General features: G+C 41.6%; 1 protein-coding gene across 5 annotated transcripts in view; it reads right to left on the bottom strand.

Annotated features, from left to right (window-relative positions):
- adgre5a (adhesion G protein-coupled receptor E5a) overlaps positions 1–16,126 on the bottom strand; it is a 162,900-nt gene extending 146,774 nt beyond the window's left edge. For 2 of the 5 annotated variants that reach the window (XR_015481291.1, XM_087245190.1), the window contains exons 1-3: positions 15,748–16,077; positions 10,683–10,763; positions 9,902–10,057 (exon numbers count right to left, since the gene is read on the bottom strand). Coding sequence is in view for 4 of the 5 variants with exons in the window: in XM_087245190.1 (XP_087101316.1) it covers positions 9,902–10,057; positions 10,683–10,763; positions 15,748–15,775 (265 nt within the window). In the remaining variant the exon portion in view is untranslated. Of the gene's footprint in view, positions 1–9,901; positions 10,058–10,682; positions 10,764–15,747 lie in introns of all 5 variants that reach the window. The other 3 variants (XM_087245189.1, XM_087245191.1, XM_087245192.1) reach the window with 2 other exon arrangements.
- Positions 16,127–16,679: the final 553 nt, after the last annotated feature.

Below are 16,679 nucleotides of genomic sequence, written 5' to 3'. Positions count from 1 at the left end.
CTTATACCCCCTGGCAGCTCCACCGTCAAGAGTTTTGAGGGCGGAGGGGCACGCAGCGCGGGCAGAGAAAGGTGCCCTCCAAGACTGCATGAGCCTACTGTGCACCTCCGGGAAGAAGGGGACGAGAGGCTTCGAAGTCCTCTACGTAACACCCATCTAGTCGGTCCGGCCGCGGAGCTGGGGGATGAACCATCTCCAACCCTACGGCCGAAGCAGCCAGGGAAAGCACGGCTAACATGTCCTCTTCAGGATCCGTTTTGATGGCGGTGTCAGCGAGCGTGAGAGCTACCATCTGGTTAGATGGATCACTCCCAGTACCTGAAGCTTGGATGGAGCGCTTGGAGGAGTGGGAGGTCCGCGAGCCCTTAGGCGGCGGATTATCTCCCGCTGAGACCCTCAGATCTGCCCGAGTGCCCGCTGCAGAGCAGGAGCCGACTGGGGTGGCTCGCTCTCTTACCAAAGTTAGCCGCGATCTCAACTGCGCAACGGTCATGGCATCGCAATGACGACATGAACCGCCCCTGAGCACCACATTAACATGCTGAACCCCCAATCATGTAATGCAGTGATCGTGTCTATCATCCAGAGCCAGGAAACCCCCGCAACCAGAAACGCACAGTCGGAGCGCCATCCTGAAAAGGACTTGCTGCACGACTGTGTTGCTTTTTTAGGAAAGTTTGCAACTTTCGACCGTCTGCCGCTGCGTAGACTCGCTCTGGACCGGGAGACACTCGTTCACTCGACGTCGCTGTAGCAGCAAGAGGAACCCTCATGAACTCGATCAGAAAAGTCTCTGAAGCGAAAAGGATGGCGTTTGCTCGCGCCAGGTGTGCTTATATGCTGGGATAATTGGCAATGGAGCACACCTGCGCAAGCTTACGCTGTCAATTCATTGCTTTCATTGGCCCATTCAATACTCTTTCAGACAAGCGGCTTCTGAACCGAATCCTCCCATACATGGATTTTCTAGATCAAATCCACCTATAGTACTGGAGTTCCCCAACCGAAGGGGAACTGAGCTTTTTCGGTGGCGAGTATTTGAATGATTTGCCTGTACAACTCAGAATGGCCACCTCTTTACCTGTTTTTAAATCTCTTCTTAAAACTCACTTGTTCTCTTTAGCTTTTAATAAGTATTAATCTGCTCTTAATGTTCTTAACGTGTCTGCACTTGCTTCATTAAGCAGTTATTGCTATTTGTATTTTCTTCACCTCTTACTGTTTGATTTAGCATTTTATTCACAGCACTTTTATGTATAGCACTTTTATGTCCAGCACTTTATTCCTATCTGTTTTGAAAGTGTTCTATAAATTTAATAAACTTAAACTTAAGACAAATTATGTCCATTCCATTTTGTGTGTGTGTGTGTTTTTTTTACTTTCTTTTCACCGTAATCAATACATCTACTTATTTGCCAAAAACAGATATTGAGTAACATTAAAAAACAAAATGTAAGCTGGTCATAAAAAACCTGCAATTTAAATGCAATCATAGATAACAGTTTTGTGCTATTATTTATTAAAAAACATTAAAAAAGTACATCAAACTAAAAATCTAAAGAGTTCAAGAGATATTTCAAATCCATAAACCTCTTAAGTAAATAAAAAGAAATATTAGTATGTCATGGATTGCTTTACTGTTCAATGTAAAATATGGATCATGAAAAAAAAAATTCTTACCATGAAAAAAAATATTCAAAGATGATTCCTTGGATTTACAAAAATTTTTGTTTCCGTTAAGTGGTTGTAAACAATTGATTTGTGTTAAATTTAAACAAACAAATTAAGTTGAACATTATTCAATTTAATTTGTTTGTTTAAATTCAACGCAACTAAATTGTTTGCAACAGTTCTGCACAGAGATGTATAAAGTACCAGAGACCCATACTTAAGTAAAAGTACAAGTGCTTTATCAAAAATTGACTTGAGTAGACGTAGAAGTGCTCTTTAAGCACCATACTTAAGTGGAAGTACAAAAGTATTCAACATTTTTTTGTACTTAAGTATTACAAGTAGTTTATTTCAAAATTTACTACTCAAGTACTGAAAGTAAAAGTACAAGTATTGTGTAATGTAGTTATTAAAGAAAGCAGTCAAAATACACTAATTGTTTTGTTTATTTTAAATATCTTTTTGGGGTACTTGATTAAGCAGAACGAAAAGAAACATGGCTTATCATACTGTTTTTCTCTGTAAATAGTTTCTATAGTACAAGAGCTCACATCGTCAGGCCCTTTTACCAGAAAATGCCTTCACTGATGAGATAATTCAGCATGTTCACTCACATATATATACTCTCTCTCACACACACACACTGCCCTGCACACACCTAAATGTATACTCTCCCCACTCTCACACATTCATACACTCTCACACACACAGTTCTCTCTCTATCTCTCTCTCTCACACACACATTTTTGTGAATTGTGGGGACATTACATAGGTTGCAATTGTTTTTACACTCTCTCTTACACACACACACACACACACACACACACACACACACACACACACACACACACACACACACACACACACACACACACACACACACACACACGTTCAATCACACTGTTATTTTCTCTTACACATTATTCACTCTCACTCACACACACACAAACACACTCACACTTTGGGAGTTTTGAAGTTTGATTGCTTTAAAATAAAAAGCTTTAAACTAAAGAAGCAAACTAAATCCTGCTTCACAAATTCACTTGATTTTGATTTTATTGTAAAAAAAAACAGGAAAATGTGTATATTACTGTGTTAAATGAAAATCTGAACTATTTTATGGCTTATGGCTATGATTTAATAATAATTTTTATTTATTTTTATTATGTTTTTAATGAAATTGGTCTTACAGTTCATATTTTCTGTAGTATATTTATTAATTCTGGTACTTTTACCATAAACCAACATCTCAACCATTTGGTAGAGGCTGATATTTTAGAAATAATGGGATGTGTTGAATAAAAATGCACTGATTGTGTTAACTAGCGACATTAGGAGTTAAGAAATGCAATCAAAAACATTCTATTGCTTTTGTCTTGGTGTGACAGTTAAAGGGGTTTTTGTAATAAAATTTTGTCCTTTAATACAGCAGTCAGATATACGAACTGTGCCCTTAATTTGACCTGCTCAAAGAAAACACTCTTCCTGGATGTATCAAACAAAACTCATGCACAGAAGACAGCATAAGCATTTACAGCTAATAAACTCATGTCAATATTATCCCGCCTGCTTTTTGAGCGATGACAGGCGGGTCTTACACGGCTATGATTGGTTATTGTCCTCAACAGAAAGGGCTTTAGAAATACAAGCGCTGTTCACCCATGGCGGGAAGAATACGCGATTATCACAGGTAATAGACACAGTGGAGAAAACTTGGCACGCTCATGTCTGGATCCACAGCTTTAACAGCTAAGAAGAGAGGAAAAGTTACCTTACAAACTGGCCAGCGGGTCAAATGTCCAAAGTGAGAGAGCGAGAGATAGGCAGAGGTGAAGTTTTACAATATTTCTCCCTAACAGTAAACTAGCGGCTGGTATGCTGTGCCGCTTCGCCCTCGCGCCTCCGTCCTCCGCCATAGTATTGCGACATCGCTCATAGGAGATAAATGACGTCATCACGTAATAACCGGGTATGACCTATTACTGAACTGATATCAATCATTTTGACACCCCTAGTAACGAGTAACGATGCAGCACATAAAAAATCTATCGGAGTAAAAGTATTAAACTCATGGAAAATATGTACTTAAGTAAAAGTGGAAGTAGGAGAAAAAAATAATACTCCAGTAAAGTACAGATACTGCCTTTTAGTACTTAAGTACAGTAGTGAAGTAGTTCTACTTCGTTACTATACATCTCTGGTTCTGCATGAAACACTTTTTTTCAGACACTGAACTCCTATTCCTGCTGAAAAAATATTGTAGCATGCTAGAAAAGGTTTAAATACAGTTCCTGGTTGTTGTAGTTTGGCGTGTATTTATGTTGGGTAATGTAGGGCTTTAAGGGGCTGGATTATGGGAAAAAGGAGTCTGCGCACTTGAGAGGGAGGGGGCGGGTTTTCGAGAGATTGACAGGTATCTGGGGTTTTTCTTTGGTTTACAAGAGAGAGAGTTGTTTTATGTGAAGAGCTAAAAGGATTACCCTGTCTGAACGTGCAAAAGTTCAATAAAAGACAAGTTTTGACTGCTAAACGCTTCCTGACCTTCTTCAGTCTGCTACACTGGTGTCAGAAGTGAACTGGATAGCCGCATTTACTTATTTTTCGTCCTGCAACCAACGCGATGTGGAAGAAGACCCAAGGAAAAATAAAGTCCGAATCTAAGGACCAAAGTCAAAGGTTTCGTGGGGCTCTGGATGGATCAATGTCGCCTCCTGAGCACTTGATTAAGCAGGAAGATCGATGGGAATCTCACAGAGCTCGTGTGATTGATGCCACGAGGCGGATGGCAGCAGACGCCGGGCTTTCGTTACCAGAGCCGAGTGCCGCCGAGAGTTACCGAACAGTCACGAGAGAAACAAACAAACATGGCGGCGCCCATGTTACAACGCGAGGTACTAATGAAAACAAACATAGCAGCCCCCAAGGGTTGGCGCTGTCGGCTGATGTAAATATACGCCGCGGCACCTTTGGAACCCCGCCGGGTGCGGATAAAAATGGACATGACGGCGCCCACGGAGCTGCGCTGCCTGACGATGTAAATAAACATGGCGGCGCCCACGGATCCGCGCTGTCTGCCGACGCATATGAATGCAGTGGCGGCCGCGGCGCTACAGCTATAGTGACTGTTAAAACACCCAAATTTTCAGGCAAAGCTGATTGGGAAGCTTTTCATGCTCAATTTGAATTGCTGGCTCGAGCTGGAGGCTGGTCAGAGGACCGCAAAGCTCTTGAATTGGCTATGTGCCTAACTGACGATGCCCTGTCCTGCTTGTTACTTCTAAGCCCTGAACACAGACATGACTATAATGCACTTGTCGGTGCTCTGAAACGACGTTTTGGCCAATTTGAACAGTCAGGCCTCCTGCGTTCTGAACTGAATAATAGACGCAGGCTTCCTGGAGAGCAGCTGAGAGTTTTAGCAAACGACATTGAGAATCTGACTCGACGTGCATATGCCCACATGCCTCCCTCTGTTCAAGGGGAGCTTGCAAGAGACCAGTTCGTCCAGGCCCTGGCCCCTGTGGAGCTCCGCAGACAAACTCAACTGGCCCACCCACATACCCTACAGGATGCTTTGGAGATGGCTTTGGAGAGAGAAATTGTTTGTGGAACCCCTAAATTGGAAGAGAGTCATCACAATATTGTTCCAGTAAGGTCTGCTGATGTGGGGGAGGGGTTAAGTGAAAGACCAGCCTGGGTCTCAGAGATAACTGAGTTAATTAGATCTGTGACACTTCAAGCCGAGCAACGTCCTCGCACGAGACCAAGGGTTTGTTGGGGTTGTGGTCAGACTGGACATTTAGTCAGACAGTGTCCTAATGTAGCGGGGAACCAGGGAAACGGCCTGGGGTCCGCATGAGCGGGGATGTGCGGACCCTCAACTCTCATCCCGACCATGAGACTTTTCCATCAGGGGTCAAAGGAGTGGGGCAAACGAAGAGAAAACATGTTTGGTTGGGGGAGGGGAAATATGGGCCCAAAGAGTCTGTAGTTGTGGTGGGTCGAACATGTGTTAGTGATTTTTGTCATGTACCAATTTTAGTAGAAGGAGTTCCATGTGTGGCATTGGTGGATACAGGCTCTACTGTAACGGTCTTGAGACCAGATTTGGTACCAACCAATGCCAGACTGGATCCCACCACTGTTCTGTTACGCACAGTGACAGGGGAACTTGCACCAATGAAGGGTAAAGGGGAGGTGGAGCTCACTGTCGGAGGGAAGACATTACAACATTCAGTGTGGGTGGCTACTGTCCAGGACCCCTGTATTCTCGGTCTAGACTTCCTAAGAAGTGCAGGCTGTAAGTTAGACTTGAAAAATGGTATGCTTTGTTTCGAAGGGGGTCCTGAGGTTGTCATGTCCACTGGAAATGACAGGGATATGTCTTTTACAGGCCTTCTAGAGGCAAAATCTTCTCATGGGAAGCCTAATGGGGGGGAACATATACCACACTTGCAGAACAACAACAAAGCTGACAACAGTCCTCAAGGGGTAAAGAACTCTCCTACTTCCTTAGCCCTTGCTCCGCCTGTGGTCTATCCCAGGGTGGCCCCACAATTCCATGACATGCAAGGGCAGGGAACCAGCACTCTGATTTCCCCTCTTGGGGAGGAGACAGGGTTGGGGGATTTGAGGGAGTTATGGTGTAAGAATTGTGAGGGCTTGGATGAGTGTCAGCAGAAGCAGTTTTGGGATTTGCTGTTTAAATTCAAACACTGTTTTGCATTTAGGGAGGGAGATGTGGGGCAAACACACCTAGTACAACATGAAATAGAGACTGGAGATGCCACACCTGTTAGGCTGCGGCCACGGAGGCTCCCCTTTGCACGACAGGATGCTGCTGATAAGGCCTTGACAGAAATGGCACAAGCAGGGATAATTGAGCCCTCCGAGAGTGCATGGGCTGCACCGGTAGTCTTAGTGCCTAAGAAGGGGGGCCAGTGGAGATTTTGTGTTGACTACAGACGCCTTAATGAAGTGACCAGAAAGGACTCCTACCCCATTCCCCGTGTCGACGAATCACTGGACCTGGTGGTGGGGTCCTCATGGTTCACTTCCTTGGACCTTCGTTCTGGCTATTGGCAGGTACCGCTTGCGCCTGATGCAAGGCCTAAAACAGCATTTTGCACCAGTCGAGGGCTGTGGCAGTTCCGGGTGCTCTGTTTCGGTCTCTGCAATGCACCTGCCACGTTTGCAAGGTTAATGGACAGGGTGTTGTCGGGTATTCCAAGGTCTGAGTGTCTGGTGTACCTAGATGACATACTGGTTCATGGTAGCTCTTTTCAAACCTCACTGGAATCCCTCAGTCATGTGCTGGTTCGTGTGAGTGAGTCTGGCTTGAAGCTGCACCCAGAAAAATGTAAATTCTTTAGGAAGGAGGTGACATTTCTAGGGCACAAATTGGGAGGACAGGGAATTGGCACAGCGGAAGAGAAGGTGCAGGCTGTGAGCAACTGGCCTGCTCCCACAACAGCACAGCAGCTTAAAAGTTTTCTTGGCTTAGCGTCATATTACAGGAGGTTTGTGGAGGGTTTTGCCAGCATTGCAGACCCACTTTTCCGTCTGCTGAAGAAGGATAAATCCTTTAGGTGGACGGAGGAGTGTCAGGATTCTTTTGCTGCCCTGAAACTGTCTCTGGTTACAGCCCCAATCTTGGCCCCCCCTGATCCGGCACTTCCTTTCATTTTAGACACAGATGCCAGCAATGTGGGTATGGGGGCAGTTCTCTCTCAGGTGGGGGCTAGTGGGGAGAGAGTCATTGCCTACTATAGCAAAGCATTCAGTAAGGCTGAACGCAGGTACTGCGTTACCAGGCGGGAACTCGTTGCAATGCTTTTTGCTGTGCGACATTTTAAGTATTACCTGTGTGGGTTACATTTCACAGTACGCACTGACCATTCTGCTCTCCAGTGGCTTATGTCATTTAAAGAGCCAGAAGGCCAACTGGCACGCTGGATTGAAGAACTTCAGGCGTACAACATGAAGGTAGTTCACCGTACAGGGTTGAGCCATGCAAACGCAGACGCTCTGTCTCGCCGGCCGTGTGCGATAGCTGGGTGTCGCTACTGCGACAAGAAGGAAGCCAGGGACCGAGAGCTGGGGAATGTTGATGCAGGGGAGAATTCTGCTGATTGTAAGTGTGGGGATACACTGGTGTGTGCAGCAATGGAGGTTGTGGGCATAGAGGACTGGAAGCGGCTGCAAGAGCAAGATGTAGACCTGCAGCCAGTAATTCAGTGGGTTCAAGCCCAACAACGACCTCCGTGGGAGGAAGTGGCTATTATGTCACTGTCAACAAAAACTTTATGGGCCAAATTTAAGGGCTTGCGTCTGCGGGATGGGGTGTTGGAGAGAGGGTGGAAAGACCCCACCACTGGAGAGGAAAGGTGGCAGGTGGTGGTACCAAAAGTGTTGCGTGAGGGGGTTATTGGGGCTTCTCATGGTACAGTGGGGTCTGGACACTTTGGTGTTTCAAAAACACTTAATCGAGTGAGGCAATGTTTTTACTGGGGGCGGGTAAGGAGAGATGTAGAGGATTTTTGTCGGCGTTGTGATGCTTGCACTGCCCGTAAGGGTCCACCTGGTCGGTCCATTGCTCCTCTTCAGCAGTTCCCTGTAGGAGGGCCAATGGAGAGGGTGGGGGTAGATGTAATGGGCCCATTCCCACGCTCAGAGAGGGGTAACAGGTTTGTGTTGACGTCTATGGATTATTTTACAAAATGGCCAGAGGCGTACGCACTGCCTGACCAAGAAGCTGAGACAGTGGTAGATGCATTAGTGGATGGGATGTTTAGCCGTTTTGGGGTCCCTGAGTCCATCCACAGTGATCAGGGCCGGAACTTTGAGTCACGTGTATTTGCAGTTATGTGTGAAAAACTGGGGATCCACAAGACAAGGACTACCCCTTTACACCCACAAAGTGACGGTCTTGTCGAGAGATTTAATAGGACTCTGGCAGAACAATTAGCCATTGTAACTGAAACCAATCAGCAAGATTGGGACAGGCACTTGCCTTTTATTTTAATGGCATACCGATCAGCTGTGCAAGACTCAACTTTATGCACTCCCGCCCTTTTAATGTTGGGCAGAGAAATCAGAACGCCCGGGGAAATGGCTTATGGAAGGCCTCCTGATGCACCTGCTGTGCCACCGGGCCCTGAGTATGCAAGTAGGCTTCAGGCCTCTTTGGAAACCGCTCATAGTTTTGCAAGGCAACACTTGCTGAAAGCGGGGATCCGACAGAAGCGGAATTATGACTTGAAAACGAAAGGGCGACACTTCACAGCGGGAGAGAGGGTGTGGGTGTACAGCCCACAGAGGAAGAAGGGCAGGTGCCCTAAACTTGATGCACAGTGGGTGGGGCCTTGCATTGTACTGGAGAGAATTGGGGAAGTTGTTTACCGTGTTCAGATGCCACCAAGAGGCAGGAAAGTAGCGGTGCACAGGGATAGACTGGCTCCGTACAGAGGGTGTGCTTCAGCAGATACAGTGCTGGCCTCTCCTACAGTTATGCCTGTTCTGGAGAATGAGGCGGGACACGGGTTGGGTAGTTCTAATACTATAGATGTCCTCCTTGAAACTACACCAGTTCCTGAGCTACAAAGTTCACATTCTGGTGGCCCTGTTGCAGATAGGGGCTCACCTCGGTCTCAGAGAGTCAAGAGGCCACCAAGACGTCTCCAGGACTATGTTTGTTCCCTCGAGGTCGAGGAACTTTGTGAGGAGGGGGCAGTGTAGCATGCTAGAAAAGGTTTAAATACAGTTCCTGGTTGTTGTAGTTTGGCGTGTATTTATGTTGGGTAATGTAGGGCTTTAAGGGGCTGGATTATGGGAAAAAGGAGTCTGCGCACTTGAGAGGGAGGGGGCGGGTTTTCGAGAGATTGACAGGTATCTGGGGTTTTTCTTTGGTTTACAAGAGAGAGAGTTGTTTTATGTGAAGAGCTAAAAGGATTACCCTGTCTGAACGTGCAAAAGTTCAATAAAAGACAAGTTTTGACTGCTAAACGCTTCCTGACCTTCTTCAGTCTGCTACAATATATATTTTTTTCACTGCTGGAAAAGAAGTCAGATTCACATGTACAATAATAACCTCCTCCAGTATTCACACATTCTGCATTAGAGCAACAATCAGTGTTTTCATCTACACATTCACCAATGTGTCTAAAATGAGACAAACAGATTCAAATGCTGTTTCTGCTGCTGGTCATGTGAAATATATGTCAATCTTTACCTTTGCACTGAATCCCATCTGCTTGTGTGAAATTAACAGTTGGTTTAGTGCCCTCTGGTATGAATCCTATGTCACACTGACAGTAGTAGCTGCCAACAGTGTTGAAGCAGTTTGCATTTTCCCCACAAATGAGTTCCTGCTCACAGTCATCTTCATCTACGGCAATGACAGAAAATGTGTGAATAATCATGCCATTCACTTTTTATTTAAAACTTATCAGTGAGTTGTTTCAGTACACAATTCTTACTATAAGTACTATAGTACTAAAGTACTATAAGTCCTACTTTGCAGCTATGTTATTTACTGGCTATTCAATATACAATATACTTCTACATTATGTTATTTACATATATTTTTGATAATGTGTAACTGTACAGGTACAATTCACAAGTACAATCCAAATTTCTTAAACAGGCTTTTATGGTCTACACTAAAGGGAACTACTTGTTATGATTGATTTGTTATTTTTATTTTTGTCTTTCAAATGAGTTTTATGAGAACAGAGCACATTTTTGCCTGCCTTTTGTTTGTAATTTTCTAATGGAATTTTTTGTGCTGCAAATTTGGCCAGGAGCCCTTGGAAGAAGAGATGCTGTATCTCAAAGGGACTATCTTGGTAAAATAATGATAAAAAGTTTGTTAATAATGTGTTTATGTGCAATCCAAGTAAAACCCTATTGAGCTCCAACATTGCTCAAAGCTCTTAAAAGAGAGATAGAGTAGTCAAAAAATATTAATGAAGATATTCAGAAATGTATCATGGCTGAGCCTTTATTCATACCTACACACTTTCCTTTTTTTTTTTTATAGCCAACCGAGCAGTCCTGCATGATGATGTCCTCTATCAGTACAAACAGAAGACCTGTAAGCACAAATAGAGAGTACACGTTATTGTATCTGTATGCACATAAATCTATGTTCACTTTCAATTTAACGTTCACTCTTCAAGTTCTGAAGTCATGAAGTTTGCAAACAGTGGCACCATTGAGCATTCAAGCAGCATGCATGTTAAATTGACTCATGATTTGCCTCATTCAAATCTTATAAATAAGACACTGCAAAAAAAGGAAAAAAAAATATTTATCACACTGACAGCTACAACGTTGGACTAAACCTGGAGGACACATCAATGAAAAGAATAATTGTTTTCAGCCATTTCTGTTTCCACTCATTGTTCATGACGTTTGTGTTGCGATGACAGCCAGGAGCCAGGAAGTGTGTGTGTGTCTCCAGAGCTCTGCAGTTCAGATGTAACTTAAAGAGTTGGCTTAGAGAGCCAGCAGTCACTCCGTCATACGCTCTGACCACAGGCTGGGTCACACAGATGACTGTTGACAGTGGAACAATATTTTTCACAACCACATGTACTGTTAGCTAAGGCGTGGTCTTGCTTATCATTGTGTAAGAACCAGACAAACAATTATTTTTGGACCATGTTTGTACTCTTTTTAGTTTAACTGTAAGGTTAATGTATGTTTTTTTTTTCTTCTCTTCATAGATTTTTTGTCACTGTTCTGTCATCCTGGGCCTCTCAGCCGTATGGACATATGAAAACACCTAGGATTTCCTGTCCTAATTTGGTTTCCGCCAATATTTTTCCATTGTCAAACACACTCAAAGTCAGAATTATTAGCCCTCCTGAATTATTAGACCCTTTGTATATATTCTTCCCCAATTTCTGTTTAACGTTTTTTTTTCAAAACATTTATAAACATAATTATTTTAATAACTCATTTCTAATAACTGATTTATTTTATCTTTGCTATGATGACAGTACATAATATGTTACTAGATATTTTTCAAAACACTAGTATTCAGCTTAAAGTGCAATTTAAAGGGTCAACTAGGTTAATTAGGGCAATTAGACAAGTTGTTGTGATTGTTTTTTGACAATCAAAAAATATTGATTAAGGGGCTAATATTGATTAATGTAACCTTAAAATGTATTCCTTTTTATTAAAAACTCTTGCCAAAATAAAAAATATAAGACTTTCTACAGAAGAAACAAATATTATAGGAAATACTGTTCTGTTTAAGATCATTTTGGAAAAATTGAAAAAATCATTTTGACTTCACCTGTACTTTAAAGAGGTATTTCAGCTGAAGAATTAAAATATTTTGGTGGACTATTTCAAAAAGCTCCATATAATTTAAGGGTCAATGATCACCAGAAATGTTTTCATTTTAAATTCATTTTAGTTCTTCAAAATATCTTATTTTGTGCTTTACAGAACAAGTTGTACTGGTTCGGAATGGCATGAAGGTCAGTAAATCATAATAAAATAACATTTTTGACTAAGCTGACGCTTTAACTTCAAACAAAGCAACACAGTCTCACTTATCAGAGTTATATGCCATTGTATACATTGTAAACTTTTTTTTGTCTATCTGGTTTATCAGAGTATTTTTTTTCATTTCATTGTGTAACTTGATGTTCCTTTGTAACTTTGAGAGTAAAAATATCTACTTCTTCCGAGTAAAAAATTCTGGTATTTGTACAGTACATCATTTTCCCAGTGCACTGAACTCACAAAGTGTATTGTGACTTTAGTTCGTCAGTATTTCATTCTTTATAAATTTCATGAGGGGTTTTTGCTATCTGGAGTAGGACTATCAATTTACTACATTTTTTTTTTCATTCAATTAAACAATGTAGCCAAAGTATTACACAATAAATTTGACTAAGAATTAATCCCCAAGAATTTTTTTTATTTTAATAGAACTATTGAGTTCAAAAGAATAGACAAATAGAAAAGCATCAAGCTGACATTTTCAAAAAGTAGCTCTAGAAAGAGATATTTGATTCAATCTAAAATTTATTTTAACATTTTTCATCAGCCATGCTTTTTACGTTTTCTAACATCAGAAGATGTATTTAGATTGATGTTTAAATTAAAAAATCTGTTTGCTACATTCTTCAAAATATTTATTTAATGTTTTGCAAAAAAAGACAAAGCAAGAAAGAAATTAATACAGGTTTTAAAGGACTCAAAAAATTGTTTTGGGGGTAAAAAATATATTTATTTAGTATTATTATTTAGAGAATACAAAATAACTTCATTCTATAAAATCATTCATTCATTCATTTTCTTTTCGGCATAGTCCCTTTAATAATCTGAGGTTGCCAAAGCGGAATGAACCGCCAACCTATTTAGCATGTTTTACGCAGCGAATGCTCTTCCAGCTGCAACCAATCACTGTGATACACTCTTATTCACACACATACAATACAGACAATTTAGCTTTCCCAATTCACCTATACACCAATGTTATTGGACTGGAGGAACACGGGGAGAAAATGTAAACTCCACACAGAAATGCCAACTGAGCCAGCCGAGGCTCGAACATGCTGTGAGGAGACAGCGATACCCACTGCGCCACCATCCTATTAAATAATTTTCTAAATATGAATCTAATACTGACAGTAGATGGCATGTTTAATGAATAAGAAACTCATCTCCTATTCCCTTTAAGAGTGAGGTATGTTCAAATTAAGGCACATTTGCTATCTACATGGCAGACTTTGTATGTAGAACAACTAAACAATTTACTAGCAAGCTCACACTATGTACAGTTGCCTTGAACCGGCTTAGTTACCCCAACAGCCCGCACTCACATTACATTCAGGTCTGGGCACGCTTACGTCATTGATGATGCGCTGTTCAGTACAGTAAGTGATTTCGCTTAGCACCGTGGACGCTCATAAACAATCATATAGTCCTCGTGCTGCAGGAATTAGGAGGTTTGCTAAAGGTACAGCTGTCATGCAGTGAGGGGTTTGCGTCTTTAATAATCTATGACAGTTTGTGTTGATTGATCAGTAAGAATGATTAATAAATCCATATGAAGCAATTCCGTAAAAGTCACGTCTTGCCTTCAGTTTCGGGCTCAGGCGCGCTTTGCACTGACACTATAAGCGTACCGCACCAAAGCCCAAGTGAACCACGCCCTGACACACCTCTTCCAACCGGGCCAGGGCCGGCCAAGTGAACCGTGCCTGAGCCCGATTCAGAGCACTCCCACTTCTTAAGCGATCCGGGAAACGGGCCTGAGCACGGTTCAGATAGCATAGTGTGAGTAAGCCCTTTATATTCATGCATACAATAAAATTACACTTTAATTCTTTAATTTAGCATATTTAATGATGTTTTTGTGCTGCAGCAGATCTCTGTGTCTGCAATACTCAATGTGTACATGCGTTTGACATGTACCTAACATGCTTTATTAAATAAACAAATAATTAAATTAATTAATTAATAAATAAAAACCACACTCTTTAGACTAGCGCAACCTATTTCAGTTGCCTTAAAATAGCACAGCAACATGATCTGATTATGTACTTTAACACGCTTCCTTTCAGACACACACCTCGTGGCACATAAATGCATTTGCTATTTAAACAATGTGACATATATGTATAAATGATACCTGTGACAAGCTGAAACTACCAAAAAACACTTGCCAGGCATCACATTACACCAAGTATATGATGGGGCCCTTTCCCAGAGATGGGTTGAGGCTGGAAGGGCATTCGCTGCATAAAAACCTGCTGGATAAGTTGACGGTTCATTCCGCTGTGGCGACCCCGGATTAATAAAGGGACTAAGACGAAAAGAAAATGATGCGGCCTAATTAGTAATTTATCACTTCAAAAACAACAACAACAACAAAAAGATTAATTCAGCATTGTGGCTCCATGGTTAATATTCATCAATTTTATTTCGGCTTAGTCCCTTATTTATTAAAGGTTGCCACAGTGGAATGAACCGCCAACTATTCCAAAATATGTTTTACGCAGCAGATGTCCTTCCATCTGCAACAGAGTTCTGGGAAACACCCAAACACTCTGACATTCACACACACACACTCATACACTAATGCCAATTTAGTTCATCCAGTTCATTTATACTACATGTCTTGGAACTGTGGGGGAAGCCGGAGCACCCAGAGGAAACCTTCACACAAACTCCATACAAAAATGTCAACTGGCCCAGCCGGGACTCAAACCAGCAACCTTTTTGCTGTGAGTCGACAGTGCTAACCACTGAGCCACCATGCCGACTACATAGTCAATATTTTTATCATCACAATAGAGAATACTGTGCCCTAAATATATGAGATTACTAACTAATATACATATTTACTGACCAGTAGTGCAATAATTATTACATTCACACTCCTGCTATTTAAGACAACCCTGCACTCATGCGATTGTAATAATGCCCAACTATCATGTATGATACAAATATGAGACAAGAACTCATACAGTGCAGTTTTTTATACAGTATCTTAGATCTAACTGCCATATAACAGCATGTTATAGGCTGTTACAGTTTCTCTTGTCCACCATTTTAGTCTCCAGTCAGTATGTATGAAATGACTTACACATGTATGGGGGAAGGCTGAGTGTGTTAATCACGTTAAAATATATATATATATATATTTCCTTGTATAATTAATAAAAAAAAACATTAAATCTTCAGTCTCCTGTCCAAAAACATGTCCTAATGCTGAAATCCACCCTTCTTTCACTTCACCTAAACATCTTGAAACTATGAGAACCCAAGAGGCAAATCAATGTTGTGTTTGTTCTCCATTCATCAGTCGCATGCAGCTGGTGATTTCCAGATTACAAGAGGCCCCAATTCAGACCAAAACCACCCCATTGTGACATCAGGTTTTCCTATCTGTGGCAGTTTCCTTTAATGCTTCTCTATTTTTAAAACTGCAGCAGTTACACAGTGGTTGGCAGGGAAATATAAGAGTTAGCGAAACCACATGAACATCTGTCTGAACATTCTTCAGTGGAAACTCTTAATCCTGAAAAGATGTGAAGCGGAACTCACCCAGAATCAGCAGATACATGCGCCTCATGGTCAGAGTGAAGGAGACTTGCGGATTAAAAAGTAAACAATGAAGACAGCTTATGTTTTGATCCAGAGCATTCCCATACAAAAAAAGTAGTTGTGGGTTTCCAGAAGTTGTCTTTCTTCAGACACGTCTCCAGATGTATTCTGTGTCGATACAAATAGATTAGAGTCACTCCTCACTTTATCTATTGTAGGTGAAAATGTTTATCAAACTTGAGACTGAGGCTGAGTCTGAATGCTGAAAAAGCATGAAGTGCCTGATAGAGTTTTGTTAGTGCGGCCCAGCCCCCTTACACTGAGGGAGGGACGGTGGAAAAAAAAAGCTGGCAGCTGATGTGTTAAGATGAAAAAAAGGGGTTTGTGATGTCAGTGTAGTGTTACATAACTTCTTTGGATCTTAATCTATTCATAGAATCTTGTATGAAAAATGACTGCTAAAGTCTTTTCTGCATCTGAACACATTTCAGGAAATAATTTCATTAATATCTAACAAATAATATTCTGGTAACGGTGCAAAAAATAGAGTTCCTGGTGCTTATTTTAAATCTTTAGTAGAATTTGACAAATAAATAAAGAGTAATTAATATGTTTTAAACATTACAGCAGTTGCTAAATATGACCCTGCTTTTTTCTATTTATTTCTTTTTTAAGACACAAAGTAAAAAAAAAAAAAAACTAAAAACAAGCTTAACTCACTGTATATGCATTTCAAACCATACAAAGCCAAGTAAAAAATATATGATATTTGTGTCATTCTACAGAAAAGTGCACTTTTTGTTGGACAAAATGTCTAAGGGCCCTATCATACGCCTGGCGCAATAAGGAGCAAGACATGTGTGACCTGATGTGTTGCCATTTTCAGACTAGCAACCTTAATTTTCCCGTTTTGTGCCATGTTGTTTAAATAG

This window comes from Danio rerio, chromosome 3, assembly GCF_052040795.2.
Source record: "Danio rerio strain M-AB ecotype USA chromosome 3, GRCz13ab, whole genome shotgun sequence".
Lineage (NCBI taxonomy): Eukaryota > Metazoa > Chordata > Actinopteri > Cypriniformes > Danionidae > Danio > Danio rerio.
This window is presented reverse-complemented; position numbering and strand designations above follow the sequence as displayed.